Source organism: Penicillium canescens, assembly GCF_028828765.1.
Source record: "Penicillium canescens strain IBT 15451 chromosome Unknown utg000011l_segment0_segment0, whole genome shotgun sequence".
Classification (NCBI taxonomy): Eukaryota; Fungi; Ascomycota; class Eurotiomycetes; order Eurotiales; family Aspergillaceae; genus Penicillium; species Penicillium canescens.
The window spans coordinates 1,569,943-1,593,145 of NW_026703973.1; the positions used below are offsets into that span (position 1 = coordinate 1,569,943).

At 51.4% G+C, this 23,203-nt stretch overlaps 7 protein-coding genes across 7 annotated transcripts; 5 read left to right on the top strand and 2 right to left on the bottom strand.

Annotated features, from left to right (window-relative positions):
- Positions 1-170: 170 nt before the first annotated feature.
- On the top strand, positions 171-6,872 carry N7446_013327 (putative myosin class II heavy chain (MHC); the record flags this gene model as incomplete). Its single annotated transcript, XM_058522068.1, has 1 exon — positions 171-6,872. The coding sequence occupies one exon, from the start codon at positions 171-173 to the stop codon at positions 6,870-6,872; it is 6,702 nt and encodes a 2,233-aa protein (XP_058365545.1).
- Positions 6,873-7,934: 1,062 nt separating this feature from the next.
- On the top strand, positions 7,935-9,247 carry N7446_013328 (p24 family protein). Its single transcript, XM_058522069.1, has 4 exons — positions 7,935-8,246; positions 8,447-8,654; positions 8,752-8,939; positions 9,003-9,247. Exons 1-4 carry the CDS (start codon positions 8,049-8,051, stop codon positions 9,018-9,020), a joined length of 612 nt encoding a protein of 203 aa, XP_058365546.1. The 5' UTR covers positions 7,935-8,048; the 3' UTR covers positions 9,021-9,247.
- A 326-nt stretch (positions 9,248-9,573) lies between these two features.
- N7446_013329 (uncharacterized protein) lies at positions 9,574-10,482 on the top strand (the record flags this gene model as incomplete). Its single annotated transcript, XM_058522070.1, has 2 exons — positions 9,574-9,714; positions 10,071-10,482. The coding sequence occupies 2 exons, from the start codon at positions 9,574-9,576 to the stop codon at positions 10,464-10,466; spliced, it is 537 nt and encodes a 178-aa protein (XP_058365547.1). The 3' UTR covers positions 10,467-10,482.
- A 136-nt stretch (positions 10,483-10,618) lies between these two features.
- N7446_013330 (uncharacterized protein) lies at positions 10,619-11,477 on the bottom strand (the record flags this gene model as incomplete). Its single annotated transcript, XM_058522071.1, has 3 exons — positions 10,619-11,298; positions 11,367-11,385; positions 11,436-11,477. 3 exons carry the CDS (start codon positions 11,475-11,477, stop codon positions 10,619-10,621), a joined length of 741 nt encoding a protein of 246 aa, XP_058365548.1.
- Positions 11,478-12,126: 649 nt separating this feature from the next.
- On the top strand, positions 12,127-20,068 carry N7446_013331 (type I polyketide synthase; the record flags this gene model as incomplete). The annotated part of the gene is made up of 6 exons (XM_058522072.1): positions 12,127-12,860; positions 12,916-13,441; positions 13,496-14,030; positions 14,084-18,741; positions 18,796-19,116; positions 19,169-20,068. The coding sequence occupies 6 exons, from the start codon at positions 12,127-12,129 to the stop codon at positions 20,066-20,068; spliced, it is 7,674 nt and encodes a 2,557-aa protein (XP_058365549.1).
- A 443-nt stretch (positions 20,069-20,511) lies between these two features.
- N7446_013332 (uncharacterized protein) lies at positions 20,512-21,018 on the bottom strand (the record flags this gene model as incomplete). The annotated part of the gene is made up of 1 exon (XM_058522073.1): positions 20,512-21,018. One exon carries the CDS (start codon positions 21,016-21,018, stop codon positions 20,512-20,514), a length of 507 nt encoding a protein of 168 aa, XP_058365550.1.
- Positions 21,019-22,070: 1,052 nt separating this feature from the next.
- N7446_013333 (short-chain dehydrogenase/reductase-like protein SDR) lies at positions 22,071-23,109 on the top strand (the record flags this gene model as incomplete). The annotated part of the gene is made up of 3 exons (XM_058522074.1): positions 22,071-22,145; positions 22,196-22,708; positions 22,778-23,109. The coding sequence occupies exons 1-3, from the start codon at positions 22,091-22,093 to the stop codon at positions 23,107-23,109; spliced, it is 900 nt and encodes a 299-aa protein (XP_058365551.1). The 5' UTR covers positions 22,071-22,090.
- Positions 23,110-23,203: the final 94 nt, after the last annotated feature.

A 23,203-nucleotide genomic window follows, 5' to 3' on the forward strand; every position in this document is an offset into this window, starting at 1 on the left:
AAGTGCTTGCTGCAGGAGTCGACACGGAAGGTGAGTGTCACTTAATTTCCCCATAGGAATTGGAGTGACCCCTGCGGAGTTTCCCATGGAGGTCTCTTCCACGCGATTTCAACTTGATCATTCCTCCCCTTGCAATCACCCCTCCAAATATGCGAATCTAACCGCGTTGGATGGATTCTGCAGATCTAGATCCCTCCGTCTCCATCTCAGCCTCTTCCCCACCATTTCAACGAGACACGCGCCCTGAACGCGATCAACCGCGCCTGGCTCCGGCCCTGCTCTTGTCCTCTCCATCAGGAGACTCGAGCCCGTCGACCGTCGGTTCCCCCGGTCAACATACCTCACCGCAGAGCATCAGCCTCGATCCCCCGCCGCTGCCATTCCTATCCACATACCGGAACGGCGATTCTCTGACGTCGTCACCTGTCAATCGGAGGCCAGAAAGCAGTATCTACTACACCACTGCTTGGGGGTCCCCGTATGCTGCACCGAGCTCGCGGAGACTATCAGTGACCCAAAGCCAACTCACCGGTGTCGATCACCAATCTGGAGATAACTCCCCCGTTCAGTCGGTAGCCAACTACACCGAGTTTCGGAGATCGAGTGCGACAAACGATACGCTTGAGACCGCGGAGCGGGAACTTGCTGGTCAGAACGGCGAGAAATCCATTCGCGATTTTACCCAGGATTGGATCAATCAGTATCTCACTGGTCAGCCGAGGACTGAACGCAGCAATTGGCTCAGTGACGACTCTGGTAGTGAAGCGCCTTCCTTCTTTACTGCGCAGAATACATTTGCAGACGACGCTTCAGACGACTGGCTTGGTCTGGAGGACGATTTTCGCAACGACGATCTCCTGAAGACGCCTACGCTTTCTGACTTTGTTGGCAGGAAAGCCGCGGCTCGTGCGAAAGCCAAGAAAGCTCTGCATAAACGCGCGGATACTTTGCGCCAGGAGGATTTCTGGGGTTTTGCTTACGATAAAGATCCCCCACAGAACAATATGTCGGACATACAACCTACCATGGAGGCGAATTCGCCGGTAGAAAAGCCGCTTCCTCCCCCACCGACAGATGCGAACGACAGCCCGTCAGCAAACACAGAACAGTCCAGCCCGCGTCCCCTGAAAACACAGGCTTCGGAAGTCAGCAGATCAGCTACCCAAACTCCTCGACGGAAGAAGAAGCTCAATTGGCGAGGGAAAGCCTGCATAATTGAATTGCCCTTGGAGGATAAAAGAGGCTCGGATGGATCTAGTTACAGTCTCTTGACACCTGAAGACGTCAAACAGCGGATGCAAAAATGGGAGGATGAAGGATACGATATCCGTGGGTTCACCATTGGCGATTCTGAGGATCCCTCTGAAACAACGGCTCTGGGAGGTCTGAGCCGACCCCTTTACCCCGAACCATACGAGCTTCACGAGGAATCGAAGGTACAACAGCTAGTCGTCAACTTCCCCGATAGGGCCGTTTGGGATGCTTATGTCGCCAATCTTCAAGAGGAGAAGCTACGAGCTCTCGGAGTATCGTTTGGTGACCCTGAGCCCGAACCATCCATTTCGCCTGATTACTCTGTCAATCAGAGCAACACTCCTTTCCCGGGTCTTGTGGCATCGCCACCAATTCCTACTGGATCAGCTGCGAGCAACCCTCTTGGTCAACTTCATACATTCTCTCCATTCGGTCAACCTTCAATTCCTACCCCTGGTTTGGGTTCTATGGCTTCGCCTTTGATCCAGACTCCATACATGGGCGTGGAACAAAATATGATGGGAGGATACCCATTCCAATTCCAGCCTACACCTCCTGCCCAGGGCTCCATGACTCCACAAGGCTTCATCAATGCCCGACAGGCAAGCTCTTCGGGAGGCCCAGGTGCAATGGGCCAGTTTGCATCCATGCTCTCGCCTGTCTCGCCAATGCACGAGCAAGGTTCCTTCCATGCCGGGTTCAATGACAAAGGTGTCTTCGATGATCAATTCGGTCATGGTATGCACCCGGACATGCACCAGGAGGGTCTGCCATACCAAACCCCTCAGACCCCTGTCAACGGGCATCCGGACCACTTCCACGCATCTAATGTCGAAATTGCTCACCCCACGCCTCGTGGACATGGCCATAATCTCAGCGAGACCCTTCAGAGAGGATTGGACCAGATGACACATTCCGACTACCACCTGGAAGACTCAATCGACCGGCAATTAGAAGATGACTACCGTGATGTCAACCATGCCGGTCTCAATGCTAGCATGCTCAAGTCGCGCTGGGCGTTACCACACGACCAGCAGCATCCCCAAGACGGCTCTCGTCAGGCGTCTCACTCTTTCTCCCAGCATCCCAACCAATTCTACGAGCAATACCAGCACAACGGTCACGACGGCTCTGATCTCGATACCAACCCCAGTGTTTCCGGAACCCCACAAACCCGTGGTGCCATACCCAACCAAGGCCGGTGGCATGAGACCCAGCCCAGCGGAAACTCCTACCACGGCCATCGCTCGCAGCTCTCGACTTCATCCCTCAACGTGGAGGCCAAGGAATTCGATCCTTCAGCATCTTTCGGTGCTCAGCCTGTGCCTTTTGGTAACAATGCATTCCAGTTTGGCGGCATGGGCCAGCAAGGTTTTGGCTTTGCTCCGCCTCCCGCCTTCGAGCCTGGTACCAGCACGAATGGCCCGGCTCAGTCTGAGCCACGTAACAATACTGGTGGCTTCAAGTTCTCTGCCGCATCATTCAACGTGGATGCTCCTGTGTTCAACCCCTCTGCTAGCCTCCAGTCGACCGCCAGCTCCGACCAGCCCTCGCCCAACCGTACCAAGATCTTCGGCGATATTGATATCAACGAGATCTCCAAGCCCTCGAAGCAGTCCAAGGCTATTCCCATTGTCCGGCCGGATGAGAATGAGCAGGAGAAAAAGGAGGGTGAACAAACCCACGAAGATGACATTCATGGCCGGCCTGTTCCTACTGATCGTCACAAGCGTGCTCGCCGTGGTGTGGGACACGCTGAAGGCGAGGCTAGATACAGCATCTCGACCCATCCTCTGGGCGAGACGGGCAATGTCCAATTTTCTAAGACCCTCCACTCTGTCGCTGAAGGCAAGGAGAACGCCATGCCCGATGAGAAGAACCCTGTCGAGCGCAGAGACACCCCTGCCAGCGAGGCTGATACCTGGACCTTGTTCGATGCAAAGAACGAAGCCGAAAACAGATCCAATGCTGCCTCGCCTGTCCAGGAGAAGCCCGCTGAAGAGCCCAAGGATATCCTCATCGAAGAGCGTGAGCCGAAGCAGCCTGCTGCGGATGAAGCCGCCCCCGCAAAGGGTCCTGACCATGCTCCTCAAGGATCCAAGAGTTCTATCAAGAGCACCATGCTCTCGCCCACAGCTCCACCATTCGAGTTCAAGCCCGCTGTTTCAAACTTTGTTCCTACATCAGTCAAGCCTTCTAGCTTCTCCGAACAGAAGCCCGTTGAGGAGAAGGCTGTTGAGGAAATGCCTCTTGAGACCCCTGTGAAGAAGCCTGCTGCGAAGCCTCAAGGCGGCCTTATGGCTTCTCGCTTTGCTGCTAGCCCACCCAAGAAGGCAGCCTCTCCCGTTCAGCCTGAGGCGGACACTCAATCTACTGAGAACCCAGAAATCATCACTCGTGAACCTAAGGGTCTTGGATTCCACTGGGACTCTGAAAACGACTCGCCTGATGATGAAGAGTTGAACGCAATCATGGAGCAGCTCAATGATGACTCGGATGTTGGAATTGAAAGACGCATCACTCCCGCCTATGCGACTCCCGCCCATATGACTCCCTTCCAACAGCGACCGGAACACATCACAGAGTCCATGGGTGGTCCCACAAAGGAGCAGCCGTTTGGCTCTGCAGAGGCCCGAAGCGAAGCCCCTAGTCCCAGTCCCGGCGGTGCCCCCAAGACTTACAAGCTCTCCATCCCCAAGCTTGGCTCGGACATCGATGCCAACAGCAACGCTACCTTCTCTCCTCAGAAGAGCCTCATCTCTCGTCTCCAGTCCCCTGTTCGCCAGCTTGTCACTGAGAATGACCACGTCAGCGACTGGGATGACATGATCTCTGAGGGTGAAGACGAGAAGTTCATGAACCGTAACCGCTTCTTCGACCGTCGCATCAACGACCTTGTCGGCTCCGCCATTGATGATCGCCTGGGCCCCATGGAGCGTGCTCTGGCTGTCATCCAGCAGTCCGTGGCTTCCATTGCCACTGGTGCTTCAAGCCGACGCGTCTTTCGCAGCACCTCCGCCGAAATGGAGGACAGCGATGCTGATGATGAAGATGATAGTGAGCATGAGACCGCCTCTGTTAGAGATCGGTCGCCCCACAACCTTAGAGAGCGCAAGCTGGAAATGCTCAAGAACGTCGTCATGGAAGCCCTGATCACTCACGACATTCCTCAGCGCGTGGCGCCACATTCCAGCCACAGCGAGATGTCCCAGCTTAAGGAGAGCATTGCTGAACTGCAGGCTCTGACTATCAAGAAGCTTGCTCAGGATCCCGTCGGTGATATGCGTGAGATCGTCGAGGAAATGATGGCCAAGCAATTGGCTCACCAGGCCCAGTTGACTCCACGCCTGTCAGAGGCCGAGGAGATCGGTGCTGACAGTCTGATGCTTCAGATTGATGGACTCAAGAGCATGCTGCGTCTCGCTGATGAGCGCGCCGACCAGGAGTACAAGGATCGCCGCCAGGCTCAGGACTCTATGACTGAGCTTCAGCGGCTCCTGAAGTATGCTGAGGAGGATGCTGCCCGTCACAGTGCTGCCGCTGAAGATGCCGAGTCTCGTCTTCTTCAGTTCAAGGAAGAGAAGATTCCCCACTTCGAGAAGATGCAGTTCCGCGCTGAGTCTCTTGCAGAAGAGACCGAGACTCTCAAGGTCACTATCGCCGAGCTGTCCACAAAGAACATCGCGCTAGAGGGCACTCTAGATGAGTACCGTGTTTCTAGTGATAACTTCCGTCGTCAGCTTGATGTCGTCAAGGGTGAGAATAAGTCTCTCCATGAGACTATCGATCACCTGAGGACTCGCATTGAAGACAGCATGGTCTCTCGCCAGAACCTCACTGAGAAGTTCGACCGTCTCCAAGATGACATGATCAGCCTGACTGCCGATGTTACTCGTGACCAGGCTTCCTGGCGCAGGAAGGAAGAGGATCAAATTGCCAAGAATAACGAGCTGCGCGCCTCTCATGCCCGCGAGCTTAAGCTTCGCGAGAAGCTCGAGGAGGATATCCGCGAGCTCGAGAAGCAGGAGCGGGAATCTGCCAAGCTTAAGTTCCTCTATGAACAAAGCCAGCAGGAGAACGGTAGACTGGAGGATCTGATCACCAGTCTCCGGGCCGAGAACCACGATCTGCAATTGAAGGCTGGCCGCTTCGAGCGTGAGTTCTCCGAAGCTCGTGAGAGCAGCCGTGTGGAAATCCAGCGTACTCGTACCTCACTAGAGGCAGACTTGGAGGCTTCCAACAGTCAGGTCAACATTGTTCGCGCCGAGCTCGAGGCTCAGATTATTCGTCTGCAGTCTCAGCTTGACAATAATCGCATGGATACTGATACCGCCCGGGAGCGTTATGAACTCCTCCTGGAGGAGGCCAGGGACTCCAAGGTCACCGCTTTGGCTGCCAAGGACCTTGCCATCGACGAGACGCGCAAGATGCACGAGCGGGTTCTCAATGACCTGCGTGAGCGTCACGCACGCGCTCTGCACAATTCTTCAGAGGATCGCCAGCGCGGTGAGCACCATACCAACGAGCGCGTCTCTCTGGCGGAGGACAAGGCCAAGCACTTCCAGGAGCGGGTGCAGCATCTTGAGGAGAAGCTCGAGATTGCTCAGTCTGCTGCTCGTGCTGCTGCTGAGGCAGCTCATAGTGCCAAGGCAAGCCCTGTTCCATCATCGGCCCCAACTCCAGCGCCCTCGCATTCTCGGGCGACGCCTTCAATGTCTTTCAGCAAGGGATCTGGAGAACCCGAGCGGATCTCCCCTCAGGCTCTGCGTGAATCAATCTTCGTGCTCCAGGATCAGCTCCAGCAGCGCGAGACCCGCATCGAGGAACTCGAGCAGGAGATTTCCACGATGGATAAGGATGCACCAACCAAGATCAAGGAGCGGGACACTGAAATCACCTGGTTACGCGAGCTTCTAGGCGTCCGCATCGACGATCTACAGGATATTATCAAGACCGTCTCGCAGCCCTCATTCAACCAACACGCCGTCCGCGACGCAGCCATCCGTCTCAAGGCCAACCTCCAAATGCAACAGCAAGAAAAGGAACGCATGACGTCCGGCGCTCTCCCATCCCTCTCAGACCTCGCCGCCTCACCCCGCTCTCTTCCTCTCGCCGCAGCCGCAGCGTGGGGAAACTGGCGCAAGGCCCGCGACAACGCCACAGCTCCATCCGACCAGACCCCATCGAAGCCCAGTAACGCCGGTACCTTCCTCTCCGGCCTCCTGACACCCCCAAGCTCCCACGTCCGCCAAAACGCACCCCAGACCAGCGCTGCTACGCGTTTCGCCGAGACGCGGCCCTTGAGAGGCTTCACTTCTACCCCGAGACGGGGCTCTGTTCGTAAGGATGTCCCCGTCCCTGAACCACCAAAGACTCCGCCTCTGCTTCGTCGCTCAAGCTACGATCATGATGCCGAGCCGGCGAATTATGAGGAGGGGCACTTCGATGAGAACGAGAGTACCGTTGATGGGATGGTTTCAGCTTCACCGAAGGGCACGGATGATGGTCCCTTTGGGCCTCAGATTGCTGAGGCTGAAGATGAGGACGAGGAGGCTGAGCTTGAAGGTGAAGGAGAAGGCGAGGACGAGCTGAGTCCGAGTCCTGCTGAGCATGAGTGATAACAGAAGCCGTTAGCTGTTGATCTTCTCCCGTATAAATTTGTCTTGAGTTTCTGGTTCTGGTTCTGGTTCTGTTTCTTTTGTTCCCTTTCTATTATCAGATCTTGCCACCTTATCTCCTGCGTTCTTCGTTGCTTACAGCGCTGCCTCTCCCACTCACCTCTCCTCCAATTCTCAATTTCTCTCCTCTCATTATATCTACCATATTCCCCCTGTCTCGACATACATATCATATCTTTCGGCTTCATCCCCATGTTGATCGATGTTTGCGTGTTTTCGGATTTGATACCACCCCGTTTTTTGCTTACGTTTTTGTTTGATTTTGTTCCTCTTCGCCAAAACTTGTACATTGATTATCTATCTTGATTTGATTTACACTTACACACCCCCTTTTTCTCCTGTCATATCGTTTACTTCCCACTTCTATACATATTAATAGTTATTGTGTCACTCTTTTATCCTTCTTCCTGTTACTATATTACCTTATTTATGTCCTCTACAGCCCTTTTGGATGTTTTTGTGGTTGCTACCCTGTGTTTTCTACTTCTTGTAGCTGCTTCTTGTTGAAATTATGTTAAACTAAGGCTATTCTAGGCTATTCTAGACTTTTTGTGGTTTATTGTACGAGTAATAATCTATGAGAGTTTTTTATGTTGGTTCTTGTTCACTCGAGCTGTGCTGTTGTTAGTGCTGGTACTGTACCATTGGATTCTGCCACCAGTACATCATTCATTATCCACTTATGCGTAAATGACTTGTACTTTTGTGGTGTTGTTTTAACAGACGTTTCTCTTGAATCGAAATGGCTAATAAGGGTCACATTTGGAATCACTCGGTCTTGCAGTATTATGTATATTTTCTGGGTGTGGCAGTTGCGTACAGGAACAAGATATATATTTGCAGATCACCTCTACATAGTCACTGATTGCACATTTTTCTTACTTCTATATATGCTAAGTCTAACAAATGCACATACATTGGCCCTGGGAAAAAAAAAAAGCCTTGGAAAAAAAAAAAAAAAACAAAGGTTCCTACAGTATTTCCGATCCATCTCGACCAAGGCGAAGGCGGAGCGCTGTTTATTTGACATGGTCCGAGCGTCACGAATTGACACCTTGCGCGTTAACAACCCGATTCACAGATTCACACCTCACCTCGATCCATCACACCGTCACAATGCGCTTCTCAGCAACAACTATCCTAGTAACCACGCTGGGGTACCTCAGCGCCGCTACCGCACACACCATCCCGCTCAAGGCCCATTCACGAGAATGCTTCCACGAGAACCTGCACCGCGATGATGTGATGACTGTTACCTTCCAGGTTGGAGACCGGGAGTTTGGAGGAAGTGGAAACCTCGAGATTGATTTCTGGGTATGGCATCCTTCTGGCGTCTTGGTCACCCCCCAATTCTGTCGCTTGGTTCTTGAATGGTGGATTAGATGGATTGAATAGGATGGAGAGGGGCATATACCATTCAACACAGGAGCAAGCGATGGCGATGAATCCGATTCGATTCAGTGAGACCTTTTTTTAACTGACTTCAATGCTAACGATCGCTCGCCACGCTCTAGGTCGAGGATCCCCTGAGGAACCGCCAGTACTTCAAGCAAGCCGTTTCATCCGAAGACTACTCGTTCACCGCACAGGCCGACGGCAAATACAACTACTGTTTCAGCAACGAGGGCTGGACTTCCAACTCCAAGGAGGTTTCCTTCAACGTTCATGGAATCGTCTACGTGCCTGAATCTGAAATGTCGCAGGATCCCCTCGAGGCCGAAGGTAAGCGCCACAATGGATATAGGATATCGCATATTGAATAGAGTGGGAGGAATAATTGTTGGAAGAGAACCATGGACTGATCAATTGGAATATCTAGTTCGCAAACTCTCCGAAGCGTTGACACAGGTCAAGGACGAGCAGTCGTACATTGTGGTGCGTGAGCGGGTACACCGCAATACGGCCGAGAGCACCAACGGCCGTGTGAAGTGGTGGAGTATGTTCCAGCTGGCGGTTGTAATTGGGGAGGGTGTGTTCCAGGTGTGGTGGCTCAAGAGATTCTTCGAGGTTTGTTGATTTCTTCAATTGGGGTGTGAGGACATGGGATGCTAACTCTTTTTTGATCTGCAGGTCAAGCGTGTGGTCTAATTTGGACTTGTCGTTACTTCGGATTGAATATCTTTTTTTCTGTGTTGGACGATTATGTGGTGGATTTGAACATGCTGGGCTTCCCAGTGCAATTCACCAAGAAATTTATCACGTTTTCACGCTATGGTGTCATGCGATCTTCCTTAGTCTACATAATATAAACCTGTACTACTACCTGGGCGCAGTGAACGGGTGATCTTTGGGTTGTAGATGTGCAGTCTATAAAGCGTGCTAGTATTTGTCAATTCCAGGATCCAATTAATTGCACGTGGGCATATGCAATAGGGTATATACGATAAAGCCCTGCATATACAAAAGCCGAAGAAGCTCTGTCGAGTCTTCCCGGTCAAGTCTCCAGGGTTTGGCTCACAGTGACGAGTATACATCAACCCCGCAAACAACGAGAACCCGACGTCTCTAGTCCAACGCTTCATTGTTTTCTCCACCATTTCCTTCCACAAATGCAAGGAGAATAGCAGAATCGATACCAGGCACAGACAGGACCAACCTTCCCCTACACTGTCAAGCCTTACATGTGCCCCAGATCACCACAATGGACCTCGAGCTCCTAAGAAACAACAGCACCAACCTGAACGTCTTTGAAGACAACGATCCCCTCTTCCATGCCTGCTGGCGTCGACAGTCTTGTCTAGGCTGTTTAGCAGGCGACGTTCCCTGCAGCTGGTGCGCAATAGTAGGTCAACCCATACGCCCTCTTCCCATCTACACCAAACCCTCAATTCACAAAAACCCGACACTGCATTGATCCCCCGGCTACATGCATTCCCCCCGTCAATGATTTGAATTGGTTTTTCACCTTCTCCCTTCTTTGGCCACATTCTATTCTGCCAAATTCCCCACTGTTGTTTCACATCGTGCTCCCTTGCTTCCCAGCCTCTGGAATGGGGATGGGGAGAGGGAGATAGGGGTTTCGGAAAGCTATACATCCGGATCCGTACCTGATCGGCATGATCAGCCCCTTCACCGTACTGGAAAGTGATACAGTATAGAGAAAGGGAAAGAGACTGACTATGGGTTGATGCGTTATAGTCCTCGACTTGCGTGCCGAATACGGCGCGGGTTCCGATATTCACGCCTATAAGCTCAGAGTCTATTTGCCCACTTGGTTCTAAGGAGAGGTGGGAGCTTAGGGCGCTGCCACTAGGTTGTCATGCGAGTACGTTGACTGTTCTGTCAGTTATGATAGCTGTTCTGGGGACGGTGGCGTTTGGCGGGGTGGTATTTGGGATTGTTTGGCTTGTACAGTGTGTAAGACGGCGTTGGAAAGAGACAGAGTATGATCGGGTTAGCGATCGGGAGAGTAGTGATGATCGGCAACCTTGGGATCTGGGGATTAGTTCTTTCCTTGCTTTGTTTCCTGGAAAGGGTCGTCGGACGGAAGTTGAAGACGGGGAGGAGACGGAAACGTGGCCGTTGTTGGTGTAGTCTTTGATAATTATTGCTATACTATATCTATATTTATGGAGTGGATCCAAACAATGATCTAGTGCTACACAGTGTACAGCTAAAGCACCGCGTAAGTATAGGCATGTTTCTTTTTATATTTGGGGAAAAAAGGAAGTATACAACAGTAGAGGTCAAGACACCGAGGCAATCATATCGCGTACAATTGGAGCCAGCTCGTCGAGTACCTTCTTTCCTCTTGGAAGGACATGACCACCTCCATGGTCAAAGAGGTCAGCAGTGTCCGGATCACACATATTGTACAGCGCCATAGAGCCATCAACAAATGGATCAGAGGCACCGACAATGTGGCAGGTAGGAATGGTAATGGCATCTTGCTCGTAATCCGTAGCCAAAACAAGTTTCCCAGTGGCCGGGTGAATAGGAGGCCATCCACAGAAAAACACCGCGCATTTCAATCGAGGAGTCCGGCCAAATTCTTCCAGTCTTCTGGTTTCCTCAAGACAGAGCGATGCAGCCACCTGAGCCCCCTCGGAGTAGCCAATCACTCCATCAATATCGCCTTCGCTGTCAAGGATCTTTATCAGGCGATCCATGACAGCAGGCATACACGAGAATGTGGGTTTACCAGCCAAATCGTTTGCCACGTTCATGGCGTCCTCTGGCGTGTCGCGTCTTGGGAAGTCGCTCATGTTAATCAACATCTGGTCTGGCCCGTCTGGGCTTGCAAACGTCCAGTTCGGAGGAGGGCCGAAAAACCCGGCATGTTCATCTGGGACATACACTCTGAACTCGCCCTGAGTGTAAAAGAACTCGGTTGGGTCAAGCGTGCGGAGCGCGTCGGCAAATGGCCCTGGACCCACGTTAGACTCTCTTTCAACGTCCAACCTTCAACCTGGACCTTCCAAGGTGGTATCTTACCTAGTTGGGTTGTGAACGACTGGCATTTCGTTAGTGTTTTTCTTTACAATACAGTGAACTATGACATACCGTGATGTTGCAGTAGCCTCCCGGCAGACAAAGGAACTTCATTGCGGCTTTCAACACGACCGGTTCGAGCTGTCAATGGCGTACGGCAGATACCACTCGGAGCATTTGTAGGATTCGCGCGAGGGGAGAGAATGATGCCACTAAGAATCTGCCAGGGTCGGGGATTTTGCCCCTTTGCTGGAATGCACCCTCGCCTTAGCAAGGGCCACAGAACATTGGCAACTCGAAACATCCGGGCAAGACACGACCGAACTACTGTTTTCGATCTACAGCCCTGGAAGAGACTAACGAGTGGAGAGGGATATGTGCATGTGCCTGTAGGATCCCGTCGAAGCACCTGCTAGTGGTATGCGTCATCAAGGAAGAAGGCATGGACCTCGACGCCAGGTATTCTTGCCCGATTCGCTTTCCCCTTCAATCGAGGAAGTGCAGACCAAGGATCAGCACGCGCACGCTTGTTTGAATATGCAAGGGATTGCGCTTCCTAACAATTGATATCGCCCTTCGTTTCCTCTTCCAAGTGCTTCAACTGATTGCCCAATTTGTCCCTTCGTGCTCATATTGTTCTATATATTACCTTTCTTCTCTAAATTCGACGCTCATTCTCTGGACTCTTGCTGGACTTTGGTGATGACAGTGCCAGGTACATAATTAGACCTCAAACTCCAGACAAGACCCGATTCTATCCAAAATGCGTCTCCAACAACCCTACGGGACTGGCACACCAGTTACCGAGCCCGCCACAGTCCCCGAAACCGAAGTCACTGGTGATGCCCCAAAGCGTATGGCCATTATCGGCATGTCCTGCCGCCTCCCAGGCGAGGTTTCTACGCCCGACGAATTTTGGGACCTCTGTTCCCGAGGCCGCAGTGCCTGGTCGCCCGTTCCGAAGAGCCGATTCAACGCTGATGCCTTCTACCATCCTCAGCAGGATCGTCCTGGCTCATTCAACCCATTAGGAGCCCACTTCCTGAAAGAAGATCTCGGATTGTTCGATGCGCCTTTCTTCAATATTACCCTCCAAGAAGCCCGATCCATGGATCCACAACAGCGTATTATGCTTGAATGTGTATATGAAGCTCTCGAAAATGCCGGTATTCCGCAGCAAGATATCGTTGGAAGCAAGGTGGGAGTTTTCGCCGGTGGCTCATTTCCCGACTATGAAATCAACAACACGAGGGATATCGACGGCATCCCTATGTATGCAGCTACTGGTACAGCTATGGCATTGCAGGCAAACCGCGTCTCATATTATTTCGACTTGAACGGGCCCAGTGTTACAGTCGATACGGCTTGTTCTTCCAGTTTATCTGCTCTGCATCTGGCTTCACAAAGTATTCGAAATGGCGAATGTTCGCTCGCGATTGTAGGAGGATGCCACTTGAACATTATTCCAGAGGCCTTTGTTTCTATGACTCGTTCTAGGTAAGGGCAAATTTTGCGATTTCCTTTGACAGGCACTAACAAGTTGACCGGAAAGATTGCTCTCCGACACCGGCCGTTCTTATGCGTTTGATCATCGAGCAACTGGGTTTGGCCGAGGTGAAGGTGCAGGATGTATTATATTGAAATCTCTTGAAGACGCAGAGGCCGCTGGTGACGCGATTCGATCTGTCGTTGTGAACAGTGGTCTTAATCAAGATGGACGCACCAGAGGTATTGCAATGCCGAACGGGGAAGCCCAAGAAGCATTGATTCGTCAAGTGTATAAGGAAGCACGGATCGATCCCAAATTGGTCGGATTCGTCGAAGCGCATGGTACTGGCACCAAAGTTGGTGACCCGCTCGAGGCGACGGCGCTCAATGCTGTCTTTGGTGAAGGACGGACTCCACGACAGCCCTTGCTCATTGGCTCTGTCAAGTCGAACATTGGTCATCTGGAGGGGACTAGTGGGGTCGTTTCTGTGATCAAGACTGCGCTGGCACTTGAGCGAGGCTTCGTCCCTCCCAATTGTAACTTCGAGAAGGCCAATGATGAGATTCCCATGGATAAATGGAATATGAAAGTAAGACAGTACCGGCAATGATGAACAAGGCACTTACTAACCAAAACCCGACAGGTTCCCAAGAAATTGATGCCATGGCCTCGCGGCAAGCCCTACGCCAGTGTGAATAACTTCGGCTTTGGCGGGACCAACGCCCATGTTATTCTCGAGCGTGGCCCCCGCCATGAAGGTGAAGGTGCGGCATACGCAGACTCTCTAAAGCGCAAACTGTATGTCGTCTCTGGATATGACAAGCAGGCCGCCATTCAAATGGGCAAAGGGCTCGGTGGGTATCTAGACCTTTACCCACCGGTATTCAACGATAGTCTCCTGGATAACATGGCCTATACGCTGGGCCAGCGCCGAAGCTTCCTCCCGTGGAGATTCGCCATTTCTTCACAGCTGCCTGCCGAGTTGAATACATCTCTCTTGAACACTGAGCCTGTTCGCTCTTCCAGGGAGCCTACTATTGGCTTCGTCTTCACTGGACAGGGTGCACAATGGCATGGCATGGGCAAGGAGCTTCTTAGCACTTATCCCGTCTTCGAGCAAACGATGAAATCCGTGGATGGATGTTTGAAGTTGCTTGGTGCCTCCTTCTCAATTATCGGTATGTCGCACTCCAACAAGGTGTTCCCTTGGCAAGTACTAAAAATTTTAAAGACGAACTACGCTTGACCGACCCCAACGCCAGCTCAATTTCGGCAGCATATATGAGCCAACCTGCGTGTACTGCAGTGCAATTGGCCTTGGTGGACCTGCTCTCATCATGGGGTATCCATCCGAAAGCAGTGGTTGGTCACTCCAGTGGAGAGATTGCAGCGGCTTATGCGGCTGGCATCTTGACACTAGAGGAGTGCGTCCGTGTTGCTTACTCTCGTGGCGTTGCAGCCAACCTGGTTGCGAATGACAAATCCATCAAGGGTGGTATGTTGGCCGTTGGAGCTAGCGCTTCAGACATCCAGCAAATCCTGGATGCTATGCGTGGCAACCGCGCTGTCATAGCATGTGTAAACAGCGAGTCGAGTGTCACCTTGTCAGGTGATGCAGAAGTCATCACCGATCTCCAAAACGCATTGGACAAGGAGGGCATCTTCACTCGGAGACTGCAAGTTGATGTTGCCTATCACTCTCACCATATGAGGATTGTCTCGCAGCAGTATCGTTCGTTACTCGGTAAAATCGCGCCCCGGGACTCAGCAATTCCGTTCCACTCAACCGTGCACGGCAAATTGGTCCCAGGAAGCACTTTGAATACGTCATACTGGGTTGACAACTTGATCTCCCGAGTTGAATTTGTGAAGGGCGTGAAGAGTCTCTTGACAGATGAGCAGGCCGTATCTCCCGTCAGCACCTTGGTCGAGATTGGCCCTCACCCTGCTCTGCAAACACCTGTCAAAGATATTGCCCAGATCCACGCCCCGAAGAGTAATGTGCAATACTTCCACACCTTGAAGCGGAAGGTCGACGCCATTGAGGCCGTTCAGAACCTGGCTGGCTCCTTGTTCATGAATGGGATGACCCTCAACTTCCAGGCCATCAACTTCCCTAACCTCAGCCGATCGCCGAGAAAGCCCTCTGTAGTGACCAATCTGCCAAAATATCCCTGGAACCACACGGAAAGGTACTGGTTCAATTCCCGACTAGGTGATAATCATTTCCATCGCCAATTCCCTCGCAATGATATCCTTGGCTCACTTACCATGGAGAACGTGGACTTCGAGCCCCGATGGAGGAATACCATCCGCGCCGATGACCACCCTTGGATTCGTGAACACAGAGTTCACGACAGCAACGTGTATCCCATGACGGGATTCCTGGCCATGGCTATGGAGGCCATCTCCCAGCATGCACAGATCCATCACATCACCCCAGGCAAGATCGACCTGCGCGACATTTTCATCAACCGCGTCCTCACAGTCCCGGACAACCTGTCCGTAGAGACCATGCTCAGCTTGCGCCCATGTCGCACTGAGGCCCCTAGCAAATCCGTCCTCGGCTGGCACGAGTTCAAAGTTTTTTCATGGGCCGAAGGCCGTGGGTGGGATCAACACTGCAACGGTTTCATCATGGTTCAAGAAGCCAAGGATATCAATCCAGTCGATGGTTCTCGACAGCAGCTTGAAACAACTGCTCGCTTTGCACAAGAAGCACTGGACATGCGCCACGCTTGCAATGTACCGATCGACAGCAAATTTCTTTACAAGAACATCTCGGGCGGTGGTGTCCACTACGGTCCTCTTTTCCGAAGATTGACTGATATCTCGGTCGACAAAAACTGCCGGGCAATGGCCACCCTCTGTGTTCCAGATACCAAAGCAGCCATGCCTCATGAGTACGAGACCCCATGCATCGTCCACCCAGTCACACTTGATCTGTGTAGTCAGGTTATGTGGGTCCTCCGTGGTTATGGTGAGCCGGGACCCCAGGTCACCCACGTCCCGTCGCATGTGAAGAGTGTCTCAGTTTCATTGAGTCAAGAAATCTCTGCTGGCACCAAGCTTCAACTATACGGTCAGCAGTCCGGTAGTGAATCTGCCGCCGACCCCGAAAACAACCGTATCTTTGCTACCGATCCGAGCAACTCGGCCAATCTGTTGATTGACATTAATGGTATCACTTTGGTGCCCGTGTCAAATGACATCAAGGGATCCAAGGACAATGCCCCAGACCAAATTTGCTACAAGCTGCAATATGAGCCTTGCTTTGACTTCCTCTCTGGCGACGACTACCGTCAGCTTGCACGTCCAGAGACCGATACAACGCAAGGGATCAAACGCATGCAACAATTGGAATCTGTCGCAGAGTACTACCTGCGGAAAATGCTGAAGTCGGTTTCAGAGGATGAGATCTCCACCTTTGAGCCTCAGCATCAGAAGTTCTACCGCTGGGCCCAGAAGACCTGTGAAAAGGCTGGCCCAGCAGAAGCTCCATCGCTTGACGTTCTGGAACAGAATCGAACAATCAACGGAGCCGGTGAACTGACATTCAAGGTTGGAGAGCTATTGCCTCAAATTCTTCGCGGTAAGGTCGATGCCTTGACTGTCCTCCTCGAGGACGATGGAATCGGCGGGTACTACAGTGACCTTGACGCTCTTCGCGAAGCCTACGCCAATGTCTCTGTCGTGATCGACAAGATGGCTCATCAGAACCCCGAGCTCAACATCATCGAGATTGGTGCTGGTACCGGTGGTGCTACGATGCCAATCCTGCAAAGCATAGGAGGAGGAGAACCGGGATCTATCCCTCGGTTCGGACACTACACTTACACCGATATTTCCCCAGGTTTCTTCGAGAAGGCCAAGACCAAATTCGAGAGCTGGGGCCATCTTATGACATACCAGACTCTTGACATCTCCGCAGATCCCACTGGACAGGGCTTCAACACTGGCTCCTATGATGTTGTTGTTGCTTGTAATGTCTTGCATGCCACATCCAACATTAATGAGACCATGGCCAACATCCGGTCCCTCCTTAAGCCTGGTGGAAAGATCATTCTCATCGAGGAGACTGTGCCCAAGGCTCGTCACTTCCCCTTTGCCCTTCTGTCTGGATGGTGGCTGGCCAATGACGACTTCCGAAAGGATGGCCCCCTCCTCACCGTTGAGGGATGGAGCAACGTCATGAAGGCAAATGACTTCACTGGCGTTGATCTCTGTGTTGAGGAGTACCCAGGAGCTTCGTTCCAGTCTGGTTGTTTGATGACCACTACGGCCAACGCCCCAGCTGCCGGACCTATGAACCATGGTGATGTTGTCATTGTTGGCACTGAGTCTATTGGTAGTCTGTCTTTCCTTAGCTTGGAGTCCGGCCTCAAGAGTATGACCGGCGCAGTACCAACGACAGCGGAGCACTCTGATGAGGTCGACCTCACTGGGAAATGGTGCATTTTCCTTGGTGGCATGGATCGCTCAATCCTGTCTCATCTCACACAGGAAAAGTTCCAGGCACTCCAGCGACTGCTGAGTCGTGCTCGTGGTCTATTGTGGGTTGTTCGACACAGTAAACACAATCTGGAGTCCCTTGGCGCAAATATGGCAATTGGTCTTGCCCGCACCGTCCGATCAGAGACTGGTCTCCAGTTTGCCACTCTGGATCTAGGCGAACGGGAGAGTATGCCCGACGCTGAAGCTGTTAGCCACATGTTGAACGTGTTCAAGGGTGTCTTCTGCCAGCGTTCGCAGTTGATGCACAGTGACTGGGAGTTTGTCGTTCGAAATGGTAATGTCTGTGTTCCTCGACTGGTCGACAACCACGCCCTGAATCTCAGTGTTCAACAAGAGACGCCCACTGCGCCTCCCCAGTTGCAACCCTTCAAGCAGAACCGGGCATTGAAACTTGCTGCTGGACAGGGCCGAGGCTTGGATGAACTTTACTTCACAGACGATATCTCCTGCAACACATCTCTACCAGATGATCACATCGAGATCCAAGTATACAGCACTGGTCTCAACTTCAGGGACGTCCTGATGGCAATGGGTCAACTCAAAGGTGACAGACTAGGCCAGGAATGTAGCGGTGTTGTCACTCAGGTAGGCTCTTCGGTCTCTGATTTCAAGGCTGGAGATCGCGTCTGTGCGATGTCGCCTGGATCGTTGTCCACCTTCACCCGGTGCCCATCATCCGGTGCTTGGGTTATTCCCGACGATATGTCCTTTGAGATCGCAGCCTCTATCCCCGCTGTGTTCTGTACGGCATACTACTCGCTAATTGATCTCGGCCGATTAACCCAAGACGAGAGTGTCTTGATTCATGCCGCTGCCGGAGGGGTTGGTCAAGCGGCAATCATCATTGCTCAAAGCATTGGGGCCAAGATTTTTGCAACCGTCGGCAGCATCGAGAAGAAGAACTTCCTAATGGAGACATACCAGCTCAAAGAGGAGCAGATCTTCTTCAGTCGTGATATGTCCTTTGCTCGAGGCATTCAGCACGCCACTGGTGGCCAAGGTGTAGATGTTGCGCTCAACTCTCTCAGCGGCGATGCATTGCAGGCTACATTCGAGTGCGTTGCGCCGTTTGGACGATTCATCGAACTTGGAAAGCGTGACATTACGCAGAACTCCAGATTGGAGATGGCCCACTTCAACAAAAATCTCTCATTTGCATCAGTCGACTTGGGCATGGTTCGAGAGAAGCGCCCGCAGTTGACCAAACGCCTCCTGCGTGATGCTTTCAAGCTATTTGTCGACTCTAATGCCCAGGCTAGGTGGCAGGTCACTACTCTCCCGATCTCTCAGGTCGAAACTGGATTCCGGGCTTTGCAGGGTGGACAGGTCATTGGGAAAATGGTCGTTCAGATTACAGATGATTCTATGGTTAAGGTATCTTTCCCCTGTTTACAACCCAGTACAGACATGGCCTGACAGACAATCTAGGTCTATCCCGCGAGAAGAGACGAGAACCTCCTCCGATCTGATGCATCCTACATCATCGTTGGTGGAACTGGTGGTATTGGTCTTGACATTGCCAGCTGGTTGCCGGAGAAAGGAGCCAAAAGTCTTATCCTGGTTTCGAGGAGCGGTGCCTCGACTGAAAAGGCGAAGCAGGCTATTGAAGAACTTACTCGGCAAGGAGTCAATGTCGAGGTCTGTCGCTGCGATGTTGCGGACAGGTCCAGCATTGAACAAAACCTCGTCCCGGTTCTCGCTCGCATGCCTGCTGCTCGCGGTGTTGTTTTCGGAGCCATGGTCCTTCGTGTAAGTGGTTCTCCACACCCTAGATTATTACCTCCGCTGACATTGTTCTTAGGATACGCTATTTGAGAAGCTCAGCTTCGAGGACTATCAGACGGTTATGATGCCTCGAGTCCATGGCATCTGGAACGTCCAACGCGCAATCACAACCAACAACGGCAGCGTCGACTTCTTCGTGAACCTTTCATCCGCCGCCAGCTTCGTCGGTAACATGGGTCAATCCCCATACGCTGCCAGTGGAACCTTTATGGCAGCACTTGCACAATACCCCGAGTCAGCGAAGATGCGCTGCTCGACAATCGATCTTCCGGTCGTTCGTGGAGTCGGATATCTCTCTGACGACCAGAAGCGCGAGGCGATCACCAAGCAGCTCGGCACAGAGTCAGTCGATGCAACCGATATCCGTGGCCTCGTCACTGCAGCCATCCGACAAGACTTCGACACAACCTGCGAAGGCCACTGCGTGGCAGGCTTCGAAGCCGTCAAGACAACCCCGATCACTGAACAGCCATTCTGGGTGAACGATACCAAGCTATCACACCTCTTGCGCCTATCCACCCTCGCTGGCGCGGGCGCATTGCCCGAGTCTGCGCAGAGCGGCACCGAGATTTCCCCAGCGTCTGCTATCCGTCAATCCAAGAAACGTGACGCCGCCGAGGCAGCAATTGGCGCTGCTGTGCTTCAAAAGATTTCCAGTATTCTAATGCGTCCCATCGAAGAGCTCGATCCAGCCTTGCCAATCTCGGTGTATGGTCTGGATTCATTAGTTGCCATTGAGATCCGAAACTGGATCACCCGCGAATTGGAGGCTAATTTGCAAATTTTGGAGATTCTCACGAGCGATTCGGTCCCAGCTCTTGCTGAGACGATTCTCAAAAAGTCAGGTATTCTTACGCCTGATCTTAAGACCGAGTGGGGTTTGGATGCCCCTGAAGGCCGCACTGGCCAAGAGTAATTCTATTATCTCTTTTACGCTCTTTCATTGCGGTATTTCTTTTGATGTCTAATTTCTTGCCTTTTGGTGATGTCTTGTACTCTACACAATTTTCCTTTTTGTTCATTCTTTTTTTTAGCACAAGGATTGTTTTTTTGAATCTTCAACCGCCTTATACAGCTTGGTATCGCATAAGATATGAGTTTAGATAGTACATGAACAGTCGACGGACTAACCACAAGAAATTGTAACTACTGAGCGTCACGATCTTTTCAACAGGTATGGATGTTTTTCGTGACTCTCAACCGTGGAAGCCGACTGGTGCATCAAGATTGAGAACAAAATGGAGCACCTCAAGTGTGACATTCAATTTAGCCTCCATTCCCACTTTCAGCCGTTGTTAGTCTCTTAATCTAAACATTTTGGGCAAGTGCTGAACTTACCAGTGCAAGCCATGTCATAACCTAGAAAAAGTCTGTGGGGTTGGTACGACGAGTGCAATCAAAAGGCTCATCAATAAACCAAGTATTGTGCTGTTGATCATAGACAATGGGATAGGTAGTATCCTGATCGCAAAGCTGATCAATCTGAGCCTTGTCTCCAGCACTGATAGTGAACCAGTACTTGTTCGTATCGTCACTGATCTTCTCGCACTTATAAAAGAATCCGATCACGCCCGCACCGAGGACGTCGCTGCGGAAGTCGGTGGCAAGCTTCTTGTTCAGATTGATGTTATCGCAGTCTTGCTTCAGGCCATCGATATAGGCTGTTTCGGCGGACTTGCTGGTGTACCCCTTCGCTGTGTGCGTGCCGTTGGCGGACCATGTCGATGCTGGGATAGATAGCTGGTTGGCTACTTCGGCAAGCAAGAGGCTGTTGGTTACAGTTGCCGCGGAGCAACCGATAGCGGCGCCCATAGCGGTCAAACTTGCGAGAAGCATAGAGACGGATGGGGTCTTGATCTGAACCATGTTGTCAAGTCTTGATTGTTGGTAAAGGGGGCATATTTCTCTCTACATTGTGGGGGATCTGCGAGGACTTATATGATTTCCAAGTGGGATGCTATGGAGATTATCCCGCTTCGTCTGGAGTGGAGATTCAATTGTTCTGAGCGAGTTCACCCAAAACGGTCTAGAGAGTGTCGAGTGATGTAATAGGGCAACATAGGGCTTCCCCACGTCCAGATCGGGAGCGATAGCCGCGCTTATGAGCCCCCGTTACGGCCTCTGACTTTTGGAAATTGATATTGACTACAGCAAACAACTGAAATGCGGCTGTACTTGCTGTATTTAATTTTTAGTGATTTCCAGGTTCCCCGGGTTTTGAACCTCGCTGAAGATCCCATTTTCTCCATGTCAGCCAAACCCATTTTGACTGAGTTTCCACGTCCCTACCATAGACACAGTAAAGCTGTTTACGGTGCCTCTTGTGTATTGAAAGAGGTTCAACCGTATGCGAAAACCGAGCTACCAATTGAAATACTCTGATCCTATGTCCAAAAGACAGACTCTTCCTGCTTGTAGGTGAGCTTGTCGAGCGGAACTGGTTTTTAACAGACGTATCAAGATGTGACAAGGAGCGATGAGCATCTGAATGCTAGTTTTTCCTTTAACATGTCTCGAGTAGCAGTACTCTGTACATGGTTTGGAGATCGCACAACTAAATAAATTGGAATAAACATGACTTCACAACCTGCTGACTAGATCTACATACAAACAATACGCTCAGACGTCAAAGATGTCTATAATAAATTATAGACCAAGCTTTGTTCGGACGCCGATTAGAGTCGGGCACTTCCTTCAGTAGGAGCTTCCGTAATTCGACTTGACTCTAATCCGTTTACAGACTCCGAATCGCCTGCCAATGTTGGGTGAGCCAATCACAATGTGGACAATAGTGGGGCTTTCCTATAGCTTTTCTATACACCTCAAAATGGCATTGAGCTCAGACATGCAAGAAGAACATTTAAACACCCAGGCCATTCTTCAAAATTAAGAGGAGACCACACATTGCTAAGTGAACAGTTTGTCCGACCTTGATACAATGAATCCTGTCAACATTAAGCCGTATAAACTCCCGAGTGATGCTACATGGCTAGGTAACCTTGCCCTCGAATATGGTCTAGAAGTATTCTTACAAAAGCCACAGTCACTGGATGTTCATCAGGAATTGGTCGTGAGATTGCCACTCTGGTAGCAAGCAAGCCAAGCCAACGCATCATTGCAACAGCTCGCAATCCAGCCGACCTATCCTATCTCCCAGACGACAACGCCAATATCCTCAAACTTACCCTTGATGTGACCTCTGTCGATTCCGTAAATGCCGCTTTTGCTACAGCTGCAAAGCATTTTGGCAAAGCATTCCATCTAGACGTTGTGGTCAACAATGCCGGCTACTCCCTCTCAGGTGATACTGAGGGTGCAACTGAAAAAGAGATGCACCAGGAGATGGAGACATTGTTCTTCGGTACCGTGCGCATAACTACACGCAGCATCGAGATAATGCGGCAAGCCAAAGATCGTCGCGGTGGTTTGATTTTCCAAATCTCCTCGCTAGCTGGGCTGTGCGCCTTCCCTGGTCATGCCTTTTACCATGCTAGCAAATTTGCCGTGGAGGGCTTTTCAGAATCTGTGGCGAGAGAAATGCATCCAGATTGGAATAGTAAGTGTTCTATTTTGTCTCACTTTCTGGGACTTTTTATCAATGATAGTGGTCGCTAATGCTTCGTAGTCAACTTCTGTATCGTCGAGCCAAGTGGCGTGAAAACTAGCTTTGAGGGTCATAGCAAAGCAAACATCAAGCCTCATCCAGCCTATGTCGGGGCTGATATGCCGGCAAGGAAGCTCGAGGGGTACGTGCGCCAGGGATTGAAGCTTGGCATGGGTATGGAGCCTTCTACTGTTGCTGAAACCCTGTATAAAATCGCTAGCCGCGAGGAGCGTGTACCCCTACGGTTGCCTCTGGGAGCAGTCTCTTGGAAAATGGCCAAGTCGAAATTCGAGACCCTTTTGGAGGAATTCGATGCCGTCAAGAATATTAGTGCTATGGGTGAAGAACTTTGATTAAATACTACGATACACTGATTACCACGAACAACCGAACTGTTTCGCAGCGGACAAAATATTGGTAGATCGGTGGACAGCGAACCCACGAGAT